The sequence below is a fragment of the Temnothorax americanus genome, unplaced genomic scaffold, assembly GCF_048541705.1.
Source record: "Temnothorax americanus isolate GAGA-0224 unplaced genomic scaffold, ASM4854170v1 Scaffold16, whole genome shotgun sequence".
NCBI classification, from domain to species: domain Eukaryota; kingdom Metazoa; phylum Arthropoda; class Insecta; order Hymenoptera; family Formicidae; genus Temnothorax; species Temnothorax americanus.
In genome coordinates this window covers 2,537,355-2,555,078 of record NW_027509297.1, presented here as the reverse complement: position 1 = coordinate 2,555,078, position 17,724 = coordinate 2,537,355, and the positions used below count along the sequence as shown (strand labels likewise).

The following is a 17,724-nucleotide window of genomic DNA, read 5'->3' as shown; positions in this document are numbered from 1 at the left end:
GCGATTGCAAAGTAATCGGTGCGCACGAGTTTGCAACGACTGCGCGGTAGCACATTTCACTCTGAAAGAGCGCATTGACTAACATTGATAGCGGATATACATACGTACACAGTAAAAAGCGGAATTAAAAATATACAAAATGTCCTCCGTAAATGTAATTTCAAATTAATTACACTGGTGGCTTAAATACTCATATATTATATTTTACTTGTTCGATATGCTGAAAGCCGAATTCATGAAAAACATTTAATAACAAATAACCGCCACATATCTAATTTCTATATTTTTTATATACCAGAGCAATATTGCTTTGTACTTCATATTTACGTGCGCCAAGATAAACTGACAACTTAACATATATTATTAATTCGTCAATAATTTTCAAATTACAAACCCCATTTCGATAAATTCTTACATTTATACATATATATCTTGTTTGCGATTATTTCCATATTTGATGAAGCAATAATTATTCATGAATACAGTTTTTAAATAATGTTTGATTATAAAAAAATTATTGCACTTTTAAATTAATAATAAATTCTCTTATTAAAGTATTATATATAAGAATTATATAAATTTAAAGATTAAATCTGTGTAGAAAATTTTACGAAATCCACTTCGCGACAGTGGTTAAAAAAATCGCATTTTGCTAACAATTTATCTTTATATATTCTCATATATTCGCACGTTCTTATATTTTCAAATGCATTACCTAGCTCTCTGTTTAGAGACCTCTTTGCCACATGTTGTGTTACACGCAAGCTTACGCATTCAGTTATTTCAGTCACCGGTCTCAAATCTGTATATACATCTTTGTTTATCAAGAAACATCTTTATGAAGAAACATATAAACTGAATATACTGAGTATAAATAAATGCTAAACATAACGTTTTAACATTGCAGCGTATAAAGACTGTATATATTTGCTTAACATAAAACGGAAAAATAATTTTCTTCGCAATGCAAGAATAATCTTCGTAAAAGTAAAGTGTGTTTTATTTCAGTCAATTTTGTAAATACCTGAATAATGAATTGTAGATTATTATAAGTCTAGCAATATCCCAAAAAATAAGATTTTAAAACTTTTAATTAATGTTGTGCGTAGTTTGAAGGAGTTAAGAAAATAATATTTAAAAAATACAGTCTTGATATATGTACATCAACTGCTTCGAAACATTATAAAAAGTTGCGAATATCTTTAATAAATTCTAGAAAGTAGCGTAAATAACAAAGAAAAAAAAGGGAATAAGAATTTCTCACAGAAGAGAAACACGAAGGTGTCGTCTCTGGCGATTGCACCATTGCACTCGAGCATTTCCTTCGAGACGGGAAGATGTCTCGAGAGTCTTACCAAGCTCCGGCAAATATTTGTAGAGCTTTTGTGCACACGTGCGCTATGCTTATTATTGTTGCCAGCGCCGCAACGAGATCTACCACATCCCTTAAATCTTGATATTAATACAACTCTTTCGTTTCGCCTTATCTCTATATAACGTTTTTACAAAAAGCTTTCTGTTTTTCTTTTCGTTCTGGATTCTACATTTATTAAAGAAAAGTGAAAAACTTATTAGAATTAAACTAAATATCCTAAAACAGTCCTGTAAATATGCATAAAGAAACATCATCTGCAATGAAATAAATAGGACACAATAGAATTATTTTCCAAACTTTTAAATACCTTTCATAAATCTTTTTATGAAAAAATTATGAGTATAATTATAATTAATTATACTTATAACAAATATACGTACATATACCTATATCTAAAATACCTATATCTAAAAATGTTATGTACTTTTTAAGAAGTTTTAAATCTGTTCCGTTTAATATTAGTAAATCTTTACATTCTGAAAAAAGAAGTACAAATCTAGGCTGATGGCAGAAAACAAAACGTAGGCTCTGATAACGTCTATACGTCATTACACGTAACTACGTAAACGCATTAAAGTCATGAAAAAAGTGTCACTATTGTGTCATAAGTACGTGACAATACGAACATAGTTAGGTACACGATTTTCTCTACCTTGCTTTATATACGTTTATGATTACGATAGACGTAAGAGCCTATTACGTTTCGTTCTCTGCCATCATCACCCTTTAACCATGTGCATTAAATATTAAAACGAAAAAATTTTACTCTAAAATAAAAATCATGTGCATGGAATGAAGGACAAATAAAAAAATAAATAACTGCTATGTAATACTTATTTCATTATATGGCAGATCTATTTCTATATACATATATGACCTTCTAGTTAATTATTATCAAGTCATTATTAGGTATTTATTTAAGAAGAAAAGTCGGTTTGGTTGCAAAATTTATAAACACAGTTTACACAAAAGAGGCAAACAGAAACTTCCGGACAGGTCAAAGAATTAGTTGTTAAGTTTGACAAGGAACGTCTGTTTGTGGCGAGGAAGAGGCTAGTTTTCGACAGAAGCCAAGTCAGGCTCGACACTTTTTCTTGCTACCGATTACTTGCATTTGCGTGGCAAGTGATTTCTATCAAACAAACAGCGTTTTACTTTATGCATCAATATCTCTTCTATTAAGTAAAAAACAGAGAAGAATGGAAACCACACACTCGAAAGCAAGAGAAGATAATTTATCAACGTTTTCTTATAATTTGGTCCATCCACTGTTTAGAAGAACAAACACATATTTTTACATGTGGGTAAGTCTGATTTGATCAACCATAATTTTAAAGCTGAATATACTTATTCAGAATATGCACCAATGCGTATCTATGACAAATTTTCGTATTTTAAAAATAGTTCTCGGAAATATCTGCAGGAATAATAATATTTCTCAATCATTCGAATGTTATTTCAACAATCAATATTATTAGAAGTAATCTCGTGATAGGCAAGTCATCACGTATATTCGGTGAAGTGGGAACACGTAAATTTTAATGTTTTACTTTACAGAATGTAATTGAAAAAGGATCCAAGAAATCAAATCTAGCGGAAAGGTACAAGATCTCGTGCCATATTATACTGTCTTTGATGAGAGAACACTCTCACAGAGAGAACATTCACGAAACACCATGTGACCAGGTAATAAATACCATAAGATCTCTTTAACACATAACTATTTTACCTTCTCGCTCTTAGAAAAAGCAGGCGATGTATATAAGTACTTCAATATGAAGTTATTATAACTCCAGAAATCTCAAAATTGAAGTCACAATAATGTAAGAATATGAAAAGTAGAAATATGACATGACATTTATTTTGCATGCAAAGAACTTACAATAAATTTTACTGTAAAATGAAGTAAATTTATACATGCAATAAAGTAATACAAATTGAGAGTTTATTTTAAGTAAGGATTTGACCAATATGTTTTTCACAATATTATAGATACTATGATATATATACTCGTTAAACATCAACCGTGCCATTATATCAATCTTACAATTTCCCACTCAACAATATAATATAACATATGTTATATATAACAGTATAGGCCTGTTTATTTTAGCTGAACTTATTGCACGGTTCATTTTTCCTCTTTTTCTTTTCACATTGGAGATTCAGCTAAAACGAACAGACCTAGTTACATTGTTGAGTAGGAAATTATAATACTGATATAACTTTACTGCTACTTGGTGTTTGCAGGTCATATGACTTTGATCCACTGTAAGCCAAAATATTCATGAAGAATCGCCTAAGGCCAATCTTTAACCGATTGTAATTTGATTGCAGCTGACTTATCTTCTTCGCGATAGAGGTTTCAACATTTTTCTGAAGAAAGAGGTACATCAGATTACGAACAGCGTAAAAGCACGAGGCGCGGTTTACACGCTGCAACAGTTATCGGACCAGCAGAAACGCAAGGGCGTGATAACAATCTCAACGGGCAGCTTCGCATATACTCTCTGCCATTTCGGGAAGAAGTTTAAAACCTTGGTGACTGTTGTGATGCCGCTATCAACGGCAGATGAAACAATCAATATGTGTCGAGATCTCGGAGCAACAGTACTTAACTATGCTAGCGATATGGTAGAAGCACATAACATCGCCTTGCGTATTGCCAGGGAGAAAGGCTTAGTTTACATTGATGGGTACATTTTTTATCAAAATCTCGATTAAGTTAAAAGATATTGTTATTATTATTCAATAACTTAAGAAGAAGTTACTCTTTCGTTACTCCTTTCTTGATATAAACATACAATTTAATTAAGATTTAATTTTATTAGTTAAAAATTAGTTAAATTAAGAGATGCAATTAATATTACTTATGTAATCATACTTTGTTGCCTCAAGAACTCTCCTGCTTGATTTTCTTTAGTATTTTTTTCAATTTAAGGGGGTATTATGGTTTAAAAGATTGTAAAAAGGGTATTTTTCAGAAATTTTTTCTAAGAAAACGAAAAAAGCTAATAACGCTATACTTTGCAAGTTCTTTTATCTTATTTTAAGAATTTATTTTTTCTAAGTAACAAAAACGTTCTTTTTTATGTTATTCCCTGGTCACTAGGAGACAGCAAGAAAAAACGCATATGGACGGTGTAAGTGATTTTAATTGTTGAAGGTATCTGAAATGCAAAAATCAAAATTTTCTTATTTAGAAAAAATATCGTCTGAATTAAAATAAACATTATACATTTATTAGTTATGTCTTTAATAAAATACTAATAAAATGTTAAGGAAAAACTATAATATTTTTAATAAAAAGGCCTCTATTTGGTTCAGAATGGAAATATTGGTTTAATCCTAGTTAGATAATAATCGCACTTTTCCTAAGTAAGAAAATTTTTGGTTTTTATGTTAGATACCCCCAGGACAGCTAGAATCATTTACACCGTCCGTATAAATTCTAGTATCCAGAATATAATATAAAAAAGAGCGCTTTTTTGTTACTTAGAAAGAGTATTGCAAAGTTTAACATTATTCACTTTCTTTGTTTCCCTACAAAGAATTCCTTAAAAAATATACCGTGTTTACGATTTTTCGAACCAGAATACTCCCTTAATGACCGAATTATTAATCGAAATATTCAACGACATTTTTCGGGTAGGAACGATCATCCAAATATGATCATTGGTCAAGCCACCTTGGGCAGAGATATTTTAAAAACATTGCCAAATGTTGACGCAGTTATTTTACCGACGACGATCGATGGTTGCGGACTTACAGCGGGTATTGCGATGGCTATCAAAGGATGTAATCCAGATGTAATGATTATTGTAAGTGCAGAACACGTGCATTTTTCATAACATTAAATTGTAAAATGTTATTTTTTATTTCGATCTAATGAGCTATTATACATCTTAAGAAGAAGGTTGCGTTCTGAATAAAAATGAAATTTTGTGAAAACTTTACACGTAATCTCCATCTCCAGGAGGTCCAATCTGCAGAAACTGATCCATTAATCAAGACCATTAGAAGAAACTCAATGTTTAATAATGAATTGGCTATTCCAGTGACAAATTATGCGTGGCATAAAGATGATAGAGGAATAATCCAAAATTTGTTTGACACGATTGTCTACGTAAGACACACGTTTGTTCAAATTGCGGTAAATTTTCTACGACAAAAAGAAAACGTCACCGACTTTAATACAGCGATTGGTTTAGCAGCGATTATATCCGGTGAACTCGATGAGCTAATGGGAAAAAGGTACGTGATCTTTGTCATATAAATTTAATATTATAGTTTTTTTTACAATTTGTTTAAATTCCATATTCCATAGCGTTTTACACGAGATTCGCAACCATAAAGTGCGCATTATCTGTTTGCATTTAATGATATTGTAATTTTGTATTATATAATATTATATAATTATATTATTTAATAACAATACATAATTTTCTTGCGCACGACAGGGTGGTAATACCTGTATTCGGCAAGATGGACTCGTATCCTGAATTCACAACGAATAATCTATAAGTTTCTTTTCTTGTCCTGGTATATGTCCCTATAAGTGTCTTTTCTGCCCTTTTCTGCCCCTCATACTTGAATAGACAGCTTTACATTTCCAAACAAATGGTTGACAAAGAGGAATCTCAAGATATGTATCTTGCACATATTTAAGAATTCAAGTAATCTACAAAATCTGCACAACTCAAGAAAAAGAGTACTTGTTGATGAAAGATGTTTCAACGACGATGTTTTTCAACGACACATTTAATATTAAAAGAATTTTACTAATATTTCTTTATCTATGTATTGTACCACTTCGTGCTATTCGATATCTAAACCAGAATTCTTCTTCTGATTTTTTGCTTCAGCGATTAAAGTCGGTAATTGGATATTAGCTAACCAGATATATCATAGTACTTACCTGTAATTTTTTTTCTATCAGAAAGGACACATGCATGATGGATTTAGTCAAATATCTATAGACTTTTTAATACTGATTTTATCATTTAACTTCATTAAGATTTGATCATTTAACTTGAATAAGATAATTTTTAATGTCGCTAATCATTTTAAAATTAATTAGGCTCGTTTTATAATCCTATCGGCATTTTTCTAATTCAATCAAATGTATACAATATACTCTCTAAATCTGCAGTTCAGCTTTGGAGAGTATAATAGTGAAGTACAAATGTAGTTTCTTAATATATGATTTATATTAGAAAATTAAAAATGACATGCCAACGAAAATTATTTTTATTAATTTCCCTTCCTTAGCGTTCGCCGTCTGCAGAAAAAGCGACAGGCGAGTTACATAGCGCACTATATTTCAAGAAAATGCGGACTCAAAACATCGTATAATATATTTTTTCCTCGCAAATCGTAATTTTTATACTTGTGTCATATATAACTTTGAATATTTTAGTGAGTAAAGTATAGAATAGTGCAATATTAAACCGATCGTGGTCATGGCGCGAATTACGCGCTATGTTCTTTATCGAAAAACGGAACTGCATTCGTGAACGCACATTTGAGCTCGTTAATTCGCACTCTCGACGTACGTTCATACGCATTTTGGAGCAAGCTCGCTCCAGTCGATCGCTTTCATTCTCGTTCGCGATCGCGACAAGCACAATGAGAATGCCAAACGCGCGATCGTTCTCTTTAATAATTACTCAATCGATTATTAATTCCCGCTTAACGAGAAAGAGGTTCAAGTCATTCACCGAACCGTCTTCCCGCGCGATTCACTCGTTCGAAGTAGAAATCGATACGGAGGCGAGAGACGCGAATTCCGACGCGAGGTTAACCACTCGCTGCGACACGCGGGACAACGATATTCTATTAAGATTCGGACGTATCGCGCTTCGAATCATTCGTTTCTCATGCACAAATCACTCACCGATCACGGCACACTGCAGGAGACCCGCCAAAACACAGCCGGGAGGGTGATATATACGTGTACGGCGTCCAGGTCCAGCAACGGCATTCGACGTTCATCTCGCCCAGCGACGGCATCTCACCCGTTTCGGTCGACCACGAGAAGAAACGGAATACGGCGTACGTTCAGCTTGGCGACGCACACTCTGTAACCCAGATTTCTTTTCGTTCACGAGCAAGAAATTACACGAACGCAGTAACATATCGCACCGACGCGGCGCGGGCGACGTGGCGACCTCGAAGTTCGAACGCGTATTATTACTTGCGTTGCGTTGCGCGCGCCGCTGCCGACGCACGGTCGAACGCGATTGGCCGGCGAGTCGAGCCCCCAGATCCAGCCAATCACGTTCGACTGCTCCGAGCCGCCGCGCCGCTCGCGGCGGCGAGCGGCCGCCGCGCGCGACGTATAGTATATACATACATAATAGACGCGGTCGTTGGACGAGCTCGTGAACGGCGTACGTTCAAAGTCGATTGTTTTTTGCAACTTGCCGGCCTTGCCGCAGTTGCCGCTCGTTTCCCTCGACGATCGGAGTACCGTCACCTGCGGAAGTCACTCGATAAATCTCAGGTAAGAACTAAGAAGTGTCCGTGAGCCGCGCGTCCGTGCTTCGTGCTCCGTGCTCCGTGCTCCGTGCTCCGTGCCGTGTGTTATTCGGAACGCGCTCGTTTCTGCGATTGGCACCCCTGCTCCTCGTTTCGCGGCCGCCGCGGGAATAAGCGACTACGTGAGAACGCGCCGTACGAGCACTACTCGAGAATCTGCGAGTGGTGTGTTTCATAAATGTGTAAAATATGTTTGTGTCACGCGAATCGGAGGGCTCGCTCGAGGCGGAGACGTCGAGGCGGAGACGTCGAGACGAAAGTGATTGTGAGTATAGGCACATATGCGATTTACAGTTTCGTTGTGACAATCGCGGACGATAATCGCATCGTATCGTGCGGCGCTCGTTCCGCGATACGTCTGAACTCGTAGCATCCATATTCATCTCGCGTCGCGCCGCTTCGAACGCTGTGCCGGCATATCTCGTACGTGTGACTTATCTCCGAATCCGATTCTCTCCGAAGAGAAAAAAGGGCTGAGTGATATATCGTCGTGTGTATCGAGTGATTGAAATAACGGAACGCCGACGCCGACCCCGGGCGTTCGTAAATGCGTCATAATCTCCGTATATATTTGGCGTCGCGTAAGTTGGCAGCCGGCAGATTCTTCGTCGTGCAAAGGATCAATAATACAGTTTTACTTTCGCGATATTTTCGAGTCCGATACGTACTGCGCGTGCGATATTTACTTTCAATATAGCATTATCTTTGATCAACCATGACCAACTACGTGTCTTTACTAACCGTCCGCTCGACTCGCGTAGTATCGCGCCGAAGTTGCCGACATATCACGAATAACGAATCGGGGCAATCGGCGTCGCGACTCTTTCAAATTTGCATGGCACGAAAAATCTACTTATGTTAGAAAATGTTGTTATATTTCGTAAAATGATATCGGCATTGACACGCGGCCTCGGTGTTGTTTTTTTGTGTGCGGCGTGCTTTGTTCGTAAATCATCGTCATGCTAAACTACGAGTATCTTAACATCCGAATACAGTCATGAAAATATATTCGAGAAAATACGAGTTCCAAGATTTAGAAGTTATATCTTCAAAAGCTTTATTTCATTATTTTATAATAAATTATTTCATAATAATTCTTTTAATATAATAATTTTTTAAATATTTTTTTATTATAATATGTCAGTTGTTTTATTAACTTTTTTTTTATTAACTCGTTTAATGAAAATAAACAATTATCAATATATATGTTTCAATTTTATTCTAATTCTTCGTATCTATCCATATATATATATATCGATAACTTTTAATTTTATATATGTTACCTGCTCTTACATTACACAGTAAAATACTTTCTTCCCATGGGTACGACCTTGGCGAGGTAGGAAGGCCCAGTACCCCGAGGATGTTACCCAAGCAAAACTCTTGTTCTGCTTGGGTAAAAATCCAAAGACGGGGAAGCTATAACGTGTATACCCTCGTCCGCCGATTTAACTGAACAAACGAACCGCAGCCGGTTCGTCGCGTTTGTTTCGGGAGTGCCGTTCATGTAATCGGACTAGAGAACTTTTTCAATGTCCATTCAAAGAATATTGCGATACACTTGACGGAATATTCTTCTCGTATGGGCTTTTTAAACGGGAGTGCCGTTGCAGTGTCGCGCGAAAGACTTTTACTAATAATTAGTCCGCGTGCGATTGTATAGTTTATTATCCGCGAGTGTTTCTCGCGAGTGTCCCGTGCGGTGAGAGGAGAAGGAGGAGGAGGAGGAGAGACCTAGAGACCTGACGTCCTGAGAGGAGGAGGTCCGAGAGAGACATCGGGCACCGGCGGAGCAACCTTGGGGTGAGTGTCATATCTCGTATCTGCATATATCTAATTATTCTTTTTCATTTATTCGAATTGTTTTATTACGATAAATTTGAAGTAATTAGAAAAAGAAAAATTATCCAAAATTTTATTCTTGTAAAGATCTTTTTGAGCAAATATAGATAATTGTATTGCTAAATATCTCATTAAAAGACAAATTAGAGGCGCGTAACAATTATTTTTTTGAAATTCTGATTATTTTGAACCCTTCTTTAATTTGAATCTTACGTTTGTATGTTACAGGATCACCGTAGCTACGTGGCCGAATAACTCCGCCCGTTGCGCATCGAGTTGGTGAGTCAGAATTTTTTTACTATAAGGTAACGAATCTACGATTATTCACAAATATAAGGTAAATGAATATCGAATTATGATAATTATGGTATAAAAATTGTAGTATAAAAATACTACATCTCTCGTAGATTTGTTGCCTTAACAAAATGAGAATATGTTTCTCTTTTCTATGAAACGCTGCATGAGTCGCAACAATGAGTCATTTAATGACAGTATTGAACTATATCCATACTAAAATGAGCTCTGCCGTACCTTCTCCAACGATCAGAGAGAAAGAGATAGTTGAACGGATACCATGTTGTCTTTTTTTAACATAAACTACCGTGATTGATAACATTCGATTAATAACTCGATTTGTTCATCCTTGTGCACTGAAGTACCTATATTTATAAAATGTGTACGTTAAATTGTAATATTTCTAAGCAATTTATGATAAAGAGACATGTTCTTGTGTGTGTGTGTTTGAGATTCCTCTGAGTTTTTCAGAAAGGCTTTCTTTTATAAACAATTTTTCAAAGGAATTTAAAATAAAATGTTATCTATAATTATTCATTAATTGTCGTGACAAGAGCCGTGATCTGATAAAATCCAAATTCTAATTTGTACCGGTTAAAACGAGGCAAAAGAAGTGCACTCGCTCTTGTCAAGAACATTTCGAATATTTTAAACAATCTCCTCCGTCCGCCTTTCTACCCTCGAGTACGTCGTCAAACAGTCGACGAGTAATTGCGCGAGCATCACCATCACCCCGTCCGGTATAACAGATATAGTAAACCGTCGTTTTCAAAAAGCACCCTTCGGCCTGCTTCGTGTTCGTCAGCTCGAGGATCAAATAATAGCCATTTGCATTTTATTCGTGTTTTCACTTTTCCGTTTCTCATTTTCTTCTTTTCTCTTTTTCTCTTTTCTCGTTCTATCTTAAGTCTACCTGTCGTCTATACTATGCAATCATTACGGAAAAAACGAACAGCTCTTCCTCTTCTTTAATATCTTCGAGATGGAAGTCAGTTTTGTTACACTAATGAACTGAGAAACGATTATCCGAACCATCAACAAGCAGCATTATCGATGTTGATACACATATATCTTTAATATATCGGATATATACACTATACACATTTAATATTTGAAAGAATTTTTAAGCATTCAAGTAGAAAATGTAAATTTTATTTTTGAATACATTAATTATATTTTTGAATGTCCATCATAATTCAGTTGAACATGACAAGCTGACAATATCGCGAAAGCAGATATGAGAAGTTGCTCAATTACCGGCTGAAATTTGTTACTCTTGTCACGAAACTCTTCGTTCCATTCTACATACGCGTGTACGCGCGCACACTCGCGAGCTCGAATATCGTGGATGTGAAGAACTCATCCGCCGAATCCGTACCGGGGATTGTGAAGTTGTAAATTGGAATGAAATTGCAGTCGCTAATGCGCCGATTTAAATGTAAACGCGCGGAAATGGAGACGTTATAGCCATTCGCAACATCGAATCGAATAGCGATGCCGCCTTTTTATGACCGACTCCCGCAGTTGAGGAAAATACCTCACTCTGACGTTGACGTATACTTTTGGGGAGTAATAACGATTTCCAGACGGAGAGTTTCCAGTATAATCGAATTCTATGTTTGGCTGCGCGTAAATATAAAGCATATGCGCTACTTGAATCGTGGAGCTGAATACCAACGTCATTACAATACTGTATATATAAACAATAAATACATATAAAAGTCATTCTTACAAATGTGCATATAATAAATACAAAAACAACGTTTATTATTTGTTATGGAAAATTAGAAAAGAGAATGCGAGCACGCCGTTGAGAATCAAGCTTGTAGGTAATTGAAAGAATTCATTAAATTCTCTTGTTAACTCATTATATTCAACGAAAGATATTACATAACACAATTTTAGCTTAGCATGGCAGTTATTTCAGCTGAAGCTCTTACACATTTCTTGCCGTTTTAAATCACGTCATTTAACAAGATTAAATTAACGTATTAACTTTTAATTTAATATGATTAAACATGTTTTAAATAGTTATATAAAGTAATTTAACATATAAGAAAAACATGAAAAAAAAGCGTCAGTCTAGTGTGTCATTTTAGACGTTTATGCGTGTAAAAATAACACACTTGGATTTGCAGTAAATATACGCCCGGTAATTCGTGCAACGAATTATGGATATGCAATGTTAGCAAATACAAAAATTTATCACGACTGTCTGGAACAAAAAAAAACTATTCCGCAATAATAGACGTCTTGTCGTTTTCTCGAGTCCAAGTGAGAAAGAGAAACAAACAGAACGAGCGTTATCCGCTATAACTCGTGTCCATATATGTATAAGACAACACAAATAATAAAAATTGAAGTCGCGTAGATCATATATGCCCATGCAGGTGATGTAAACCAGGGCTTTTTTCATACTAGGGATCACGACTTCTCAGGGAGTCGCGTAAATATTATGATTTAAATAAATAATTAGATAATCAGTTTTATCTGTACATAAAATTTACTGATGCTTATGGTGCTTATATATTGTAAAACATCTCAAGGTATATTTAATAACTTTTTTTATCAATTCGGCTTTTTTACACTTTTATAATAGTATATTTTCAATAAATAAAATGTTATTCCATTATTTTTTTTTTTCATAATAAACCACATGAAACTTGTAATGAATTATAAATACATACATTGCAATATTTGACACACATACATCATTTTTATCATTGGGAACTCGAAAATTACATCAGAATGAGTAATGAATTATCTATTAATATAACCGTGACACTTTAGAAGGGTTATATGTAGGATCGCGAAAAAATCATTCAAAGAGGTCGCAAATAAAAAAAGTTTGAGAAACCTTGAAATAAAATTAATGCATATACATATATACATTAATATTAATAGTAATTCAGCTCAACACATTAAACATTATTATACAGTATATGTATAATATTATAATTTATAAGTGGTTGATTGAAGTCGATGATTAAAATTAGACAAATAATATTTTAACAAAAATTCTATCTTGAATAATCTTCAATAATATAATTCACATATAAAATGTTTTTGTGCACATTGATACTTTGATACATACATTGCTGTCGCATTTAAAACCCATTTAATGGAGTTTTTCATACGCGCATGTTTCTTTGAATACTCAGTAAAGACTCAGTGTTCAATGCTCAAAGAAACGTACGCTTTGAATTCTAAAGTCGTACTTATGTATCATTGGATTCGAATCGGAATTTTTTCTAGACGATACAGTACAAGGCCATTATGCAAATCAGTTGAAGCTTATTGTATTTCTCCCAGCATGCAATAAGCGGTATTATAATGGGCTTTGCGATAAGCGTTCGATAAAGCAGTTCTGTTTGTACCGCACAGTCGCGGTATAACTGATAAATCGTACATGAGTCGATCGAGTATGATTCGTATTGACGTAACGAGACTTTCGAAATGCAATCTTCAATTTTCTACGATTACTAAGAAAAGTTTTCATGCTCGATGTCTTGATTTAAGATTTAAATTCTTAATCTCTCTTATATAGAAATAATAATTCACTTATTTTTTGAAATACTAATATTGCAAATATGTACATATTTCTTTATTAATTATTTTTTAATTATTGCTTGATATATTAAAGGTAAATTCAATCTTCGGATATAATTTAGTTACGTATATCGTTGTAAAGTACAAATCCATAGAAACCAATTCTATAGAAATTCTGAGCAGCTTCGACGAACTGCTTTGATCGGGTTAGACCTGCCGCGTAACATCTCGAGTTCGCGATAATAACGGGAGTACGATTTAACTTGGTTAAAGTGCAATTACTCAGCGGTTAACCCGAACTACTCCCTCATCTCTGTTTACTGTGTACTCAAGAAATCAGTAGCTGAGTTTAGTCACCATGCTCAGAAATCGTGCGCGACGGTTTGTGCATACATTAATTAATTGACTTCCATGACTGCGAAGCGTTTCCATCGAAATTATTAGACCATGGTAGCGACGAACAGAAATATGATCTAAATTCTTATAGTTTAATTTATATTAATTATATATAACATTTATTAACTTACGCAGATATATAATAATTTAAAAGTTTATATAGGTATATAATTAATTTACACATAATATTTTACACTTTTAATAAGTAATTTATAATATGATATAGATGTAATATGATACAATATAATATAATATATATTTCACATAATACAGTTTTAATATATATTAATCATTCTTGGCATAAAATTAAATTGTAGACATAATTAAATTTTCGCTCGGTAGTTGCTAAACATGGTTATATACTTAGGTATAGACTTTTTCAAAATTAATTACTTTCTATCTATCTCTGTCATTGAATTTAATTTATCTGGGAAAGTTACGACAAACATTGTATCAAGTAATGTAAAAGTATCTTATAATTAAATTATGCATTTTATTATAGAATATAATGTGTAAATACTAAAATTATAGTTTCTTGCTTACAATTAATTTTAACCAATATTATGGTTGGATCTTAATTGGATTTTAATAAAATCTTGCGCATAAAAATTAAATTATTTTGACTTCTCGATAGTTTTAAATAACTATTATTATTAAATAATTATTATTAAATAATTATTATTAAATAATAATTTTATTATTATTAAATAATTATTATTATTAAATAACATTTTCAACAGTATCAGCTTCTTTGTTAACGACAAAAGTGAAACCAGGTCAAAACGCGTAACGCACAAAGACAGTCATTTCGAAGCACCGCGTCGTTGGCACTTCAACGCTCGCACAAGTTGGAGCTTCAGAAAGTTGGTATGTACTAGGAGTATGTACAATGTGCCGGATGTACGGAATGCGCTCATCTTTATTAATACGAGGGTGGACCGGCGAGAGAGTTTTAAGTTGGCCTACCCGGAGTAGCTCAGCCAATATTTACGTTTCATTTTGTTGAAGCTCCGCGTCCACAGCCGTTCTCATTCGAGGTTTGATGAAAATGCGTGGCAACGTTACAACATCACGGATGGTCATTTCTCGTATGGTTTTACCTTGTTTGATCAGCATCATTCTCTAAACTTGCATTTTACGTTTACCGGATTAAATCTTATTTCATTTAATTATTTGCAATTTTGCGTTATCGCCGTATATAATAGATCTATAATATTACTCTATCTTCTTCTCTATATGCCAATGATATATCGGAAACGTTCTGGAGAAATTTAATCCTTACTTCTTTCTAATAATTCCGTCCCCTGTCCGGGAGAGCAATTAGTAGACAACAGGTTTAATAATTACATGAGCCTTAAAATTTTCCTTGATTATCGCAGGCTCTAATTTACGCTTCGCTTATACATAATTTCCATATTCGTTATAACTTTGCAAGCAACTGATGCAAAATATTAAAGATTATTATATGTGATAGAAACATTAATATAGACTTTTATATTTATACAATTTTGCAATCAAGATTGATTACATTCTGCACTTTAAATCGACTTATTAGCATTATTGTTTATCATTCGAAGAACTATCAAAAAATAGCACACACATCACATGTTAAATATAAATAAATTTTGTAAAGTTTTATTGATAAAATTTATTAATAATACATATCAATGATATAATGGAAATAGCGCAAGCAAAGTATGTATATCCCTATAAAATATAATATAATTCTATGCAAAATCTGATTTTGAATCCGGTCTATTGTGTGTCGGAACAGAGAGAGAGAGAGAGAGAGAGAGAGAGAGAGAGAGAGAGAGAGAGAGAGATGTTGTAATTAATATTCAAGAAATATATTTCCTGCTGCTGTGCTCTTTAGCAACAAATATTGCTCCGACGTATCAACACGCGCACACCGTAGTCCGAGGCAGGTCCAAGACGGAGTTTTCCAATTAGTGCGTTTATATTAAATTACCCGACGGGCGCGCAGATAATGGCCTGCCTCGTAATGAGATTGTCCCGTCGAATGCTCGCTGGTTATATCTCGCAGCAGATAAGGCCACAGTCCCTAACAACGAGACGGTTTGACGGGTTAGAGCCCGTAGAGAAGATACTCGGTATTCGAACGATCTCGTTTCGGAATAACCGGGAGCGACAGTCGACGAAGTTATTGGAAATTTAAGAAGAGAAGAGAGATATTCCTCGATCCAGTCAATGTTACATAAAAATTCATTTTCTACAAATAAATGAGAACGATCTAATTAGGGTAGATGAGTCGTCGAATAATGTGTGCTACTATATTATATTTCCCATTTAGTGATTTGTACGCAATTAAACGTTGGAAATAGCTTGATGTTTAGGTTAGGTACCTATCATTACATGTTTAATCTTTCACAAATTAATTTGTTATTAGTCTTTTTGTAACATGGTGCAAAAGGTATATACGATTTAGGCGACCGGTACGCATTCGGCAACTCGCCATTATACATAATATATGCTAAATGCACAACTTAAAATTATATATTGTACATTCTTCGATTAATATTAGTTTGAACTTGATTTTCTTAATTGAAAAGATCCTAATGTAATTGCCGGGAGAAAACCTATAAATACTCCTTCGGATAACGTTGAATACAGCGAAAAAGTGATATAATAAATTTCTCAATATCTGTTATAGATTTAGCAGTCGTTATACCGCCCGGGGACATTCTCCGCTTCATAAGAGAGATCGAATTGGCACATTTTGATTTATCAATTTCGAACACCCTTCAGTTTCACCCTTCGGCTAAACTTGCTCATTCTTTGCGAGCGAAAGAAATCTCGACTAACACATTCAATTTTTTTTTGTTTGCAACGTTCCTTTATTATAAAAATTATTACTTTTGACATCGTCTCATGGTACATTATTACCATTATTGTTATATTTATCAAAATAACAATTCAAATGATTAATGAAGAACATCTTTTTTTTCTCCTTTTTTTTATGTGCAAAATTTTTATTTTTTTCGTGTTATGTAGACATTGCAATTATTTTAACAAATTATTTAACTGCAGTTAATGTTATAACTGCAGTTGTAATCACATCACATCACATCAATTTTGTTAAAAGTCTGATAAAATTTGTTTTATGATACAAATTTATTTAATTATATTGGTAGTTTTGTTTAAGGATCTACATCTACATTATTTTATTTACACATCTTTACACATCAAGAAATAAAGTGTCCATTTCTAACATTTCAAAAATAGTACAGCATAAGTATTCGTATCTTGGCATCGGCGGTAAAACGCATAGTAGAACGACCGCTTAAAAAGCAATATAATTGATATACGAGAGAAGAGATCGTTGCCGGCGCGCAAGATCAGAATTATAAAGTTACCTCGAGTGAGGTGGTCAGCCGGTGAGGTCCGATAACCAAGAATTTCGTCCGTCTGAATTCGTAATTCCGTAACGCCGTAACTGCTTGTATTTAGGGAACGGCATGAGCAGAAACCGGGATAAATTATGAGCGGCGCGACCGCTAGAGGTACGATTTACGACGACCGAGTTGTTTGGCGAATGCGTAATGCGTTCTCCTGGTGATTCAATGCGCATCCACCGGCCCGTTTGTGCATTAACGTGTAGCGGCCATCGGCGCCAACGATGCCAATGATTTTTGTTCTCAGCGTGGCACGGTCGTCAAATTGTAAATCTCCCTTCGACGTTCCAATTTGGTAGGCTTCCGTTTCATAAA

General features: G+C 34.4%; 2 protein-coding genes and 1 long non-coding RNA gene across 4 annotated transcripts in view; 2 read left to right on the top strand and 1 right to left on the bottom strand.

Moving 5' to 3' along the window:
- Positions 1-7,526, bottom strand: part of LOC143895616 (CUGBP Elav-like family member 1-A) — a 553,022-nt gene extending 545,496 nt beyond the window's left edge. Inside the window, exon 1 of the mRNA XM_077402904.1 lies at positions 7,272-7,526. The gene's annotated coding sequence lies outside the window, so the exon portion shown is untranslated. The remainder of the gene's footprint in view (positions 1-7,271) is intronic.
- LOC143895619 (L-threonine ammonia-lyase-like) lies at positions 1,998-5,918 on the top strand. Its single transcript, XM_077402915.1, has 6 exons — positions 1,998-2,679; positions 2,933-3,061; positions 3,713-4,071; positions 5,028-5,196; positions 5,352-5,629; positions 5,836-5,918. The coding sequence occupies exons 1-6, from the start codon at positions 2,575-2,577 to the stop codon at positions 5,897-5,899; spliced, it is 1,104 nt and encodes a 367-aa protein (XP_077259041.1). The 5' UTR covers positions 1,998-2,574; the 3' UTR covers positions 5,900-5,918.
- A 392-nt stretch (positions 7,527-7,918) lies between the features above and the next one.
- The window catches only part of LOC143895626 (uncharacterized), a 127,131-nt gene continuing 117,325 nt past the window's right edge, over positions 7,919-17,724 (top strand). Inside the window, exons 1-3 of one of the 2 annotated variants that reach the window (XR_013256378.1) lie at positions 7,919-8,180; positions 9,218-9,718; positions 9,986-10,036. This is a non-coding gene — a long non-coding RNA (uncharacterized LOC143895626). Of the gene's footprint in view, positions 8,497-9,217; positions 9,719-9,985; positions 10,037-17,724 lie in introns of both variants that reach the window. The other variant, XR_013256379.1, reaches the window with a different exon arrangement.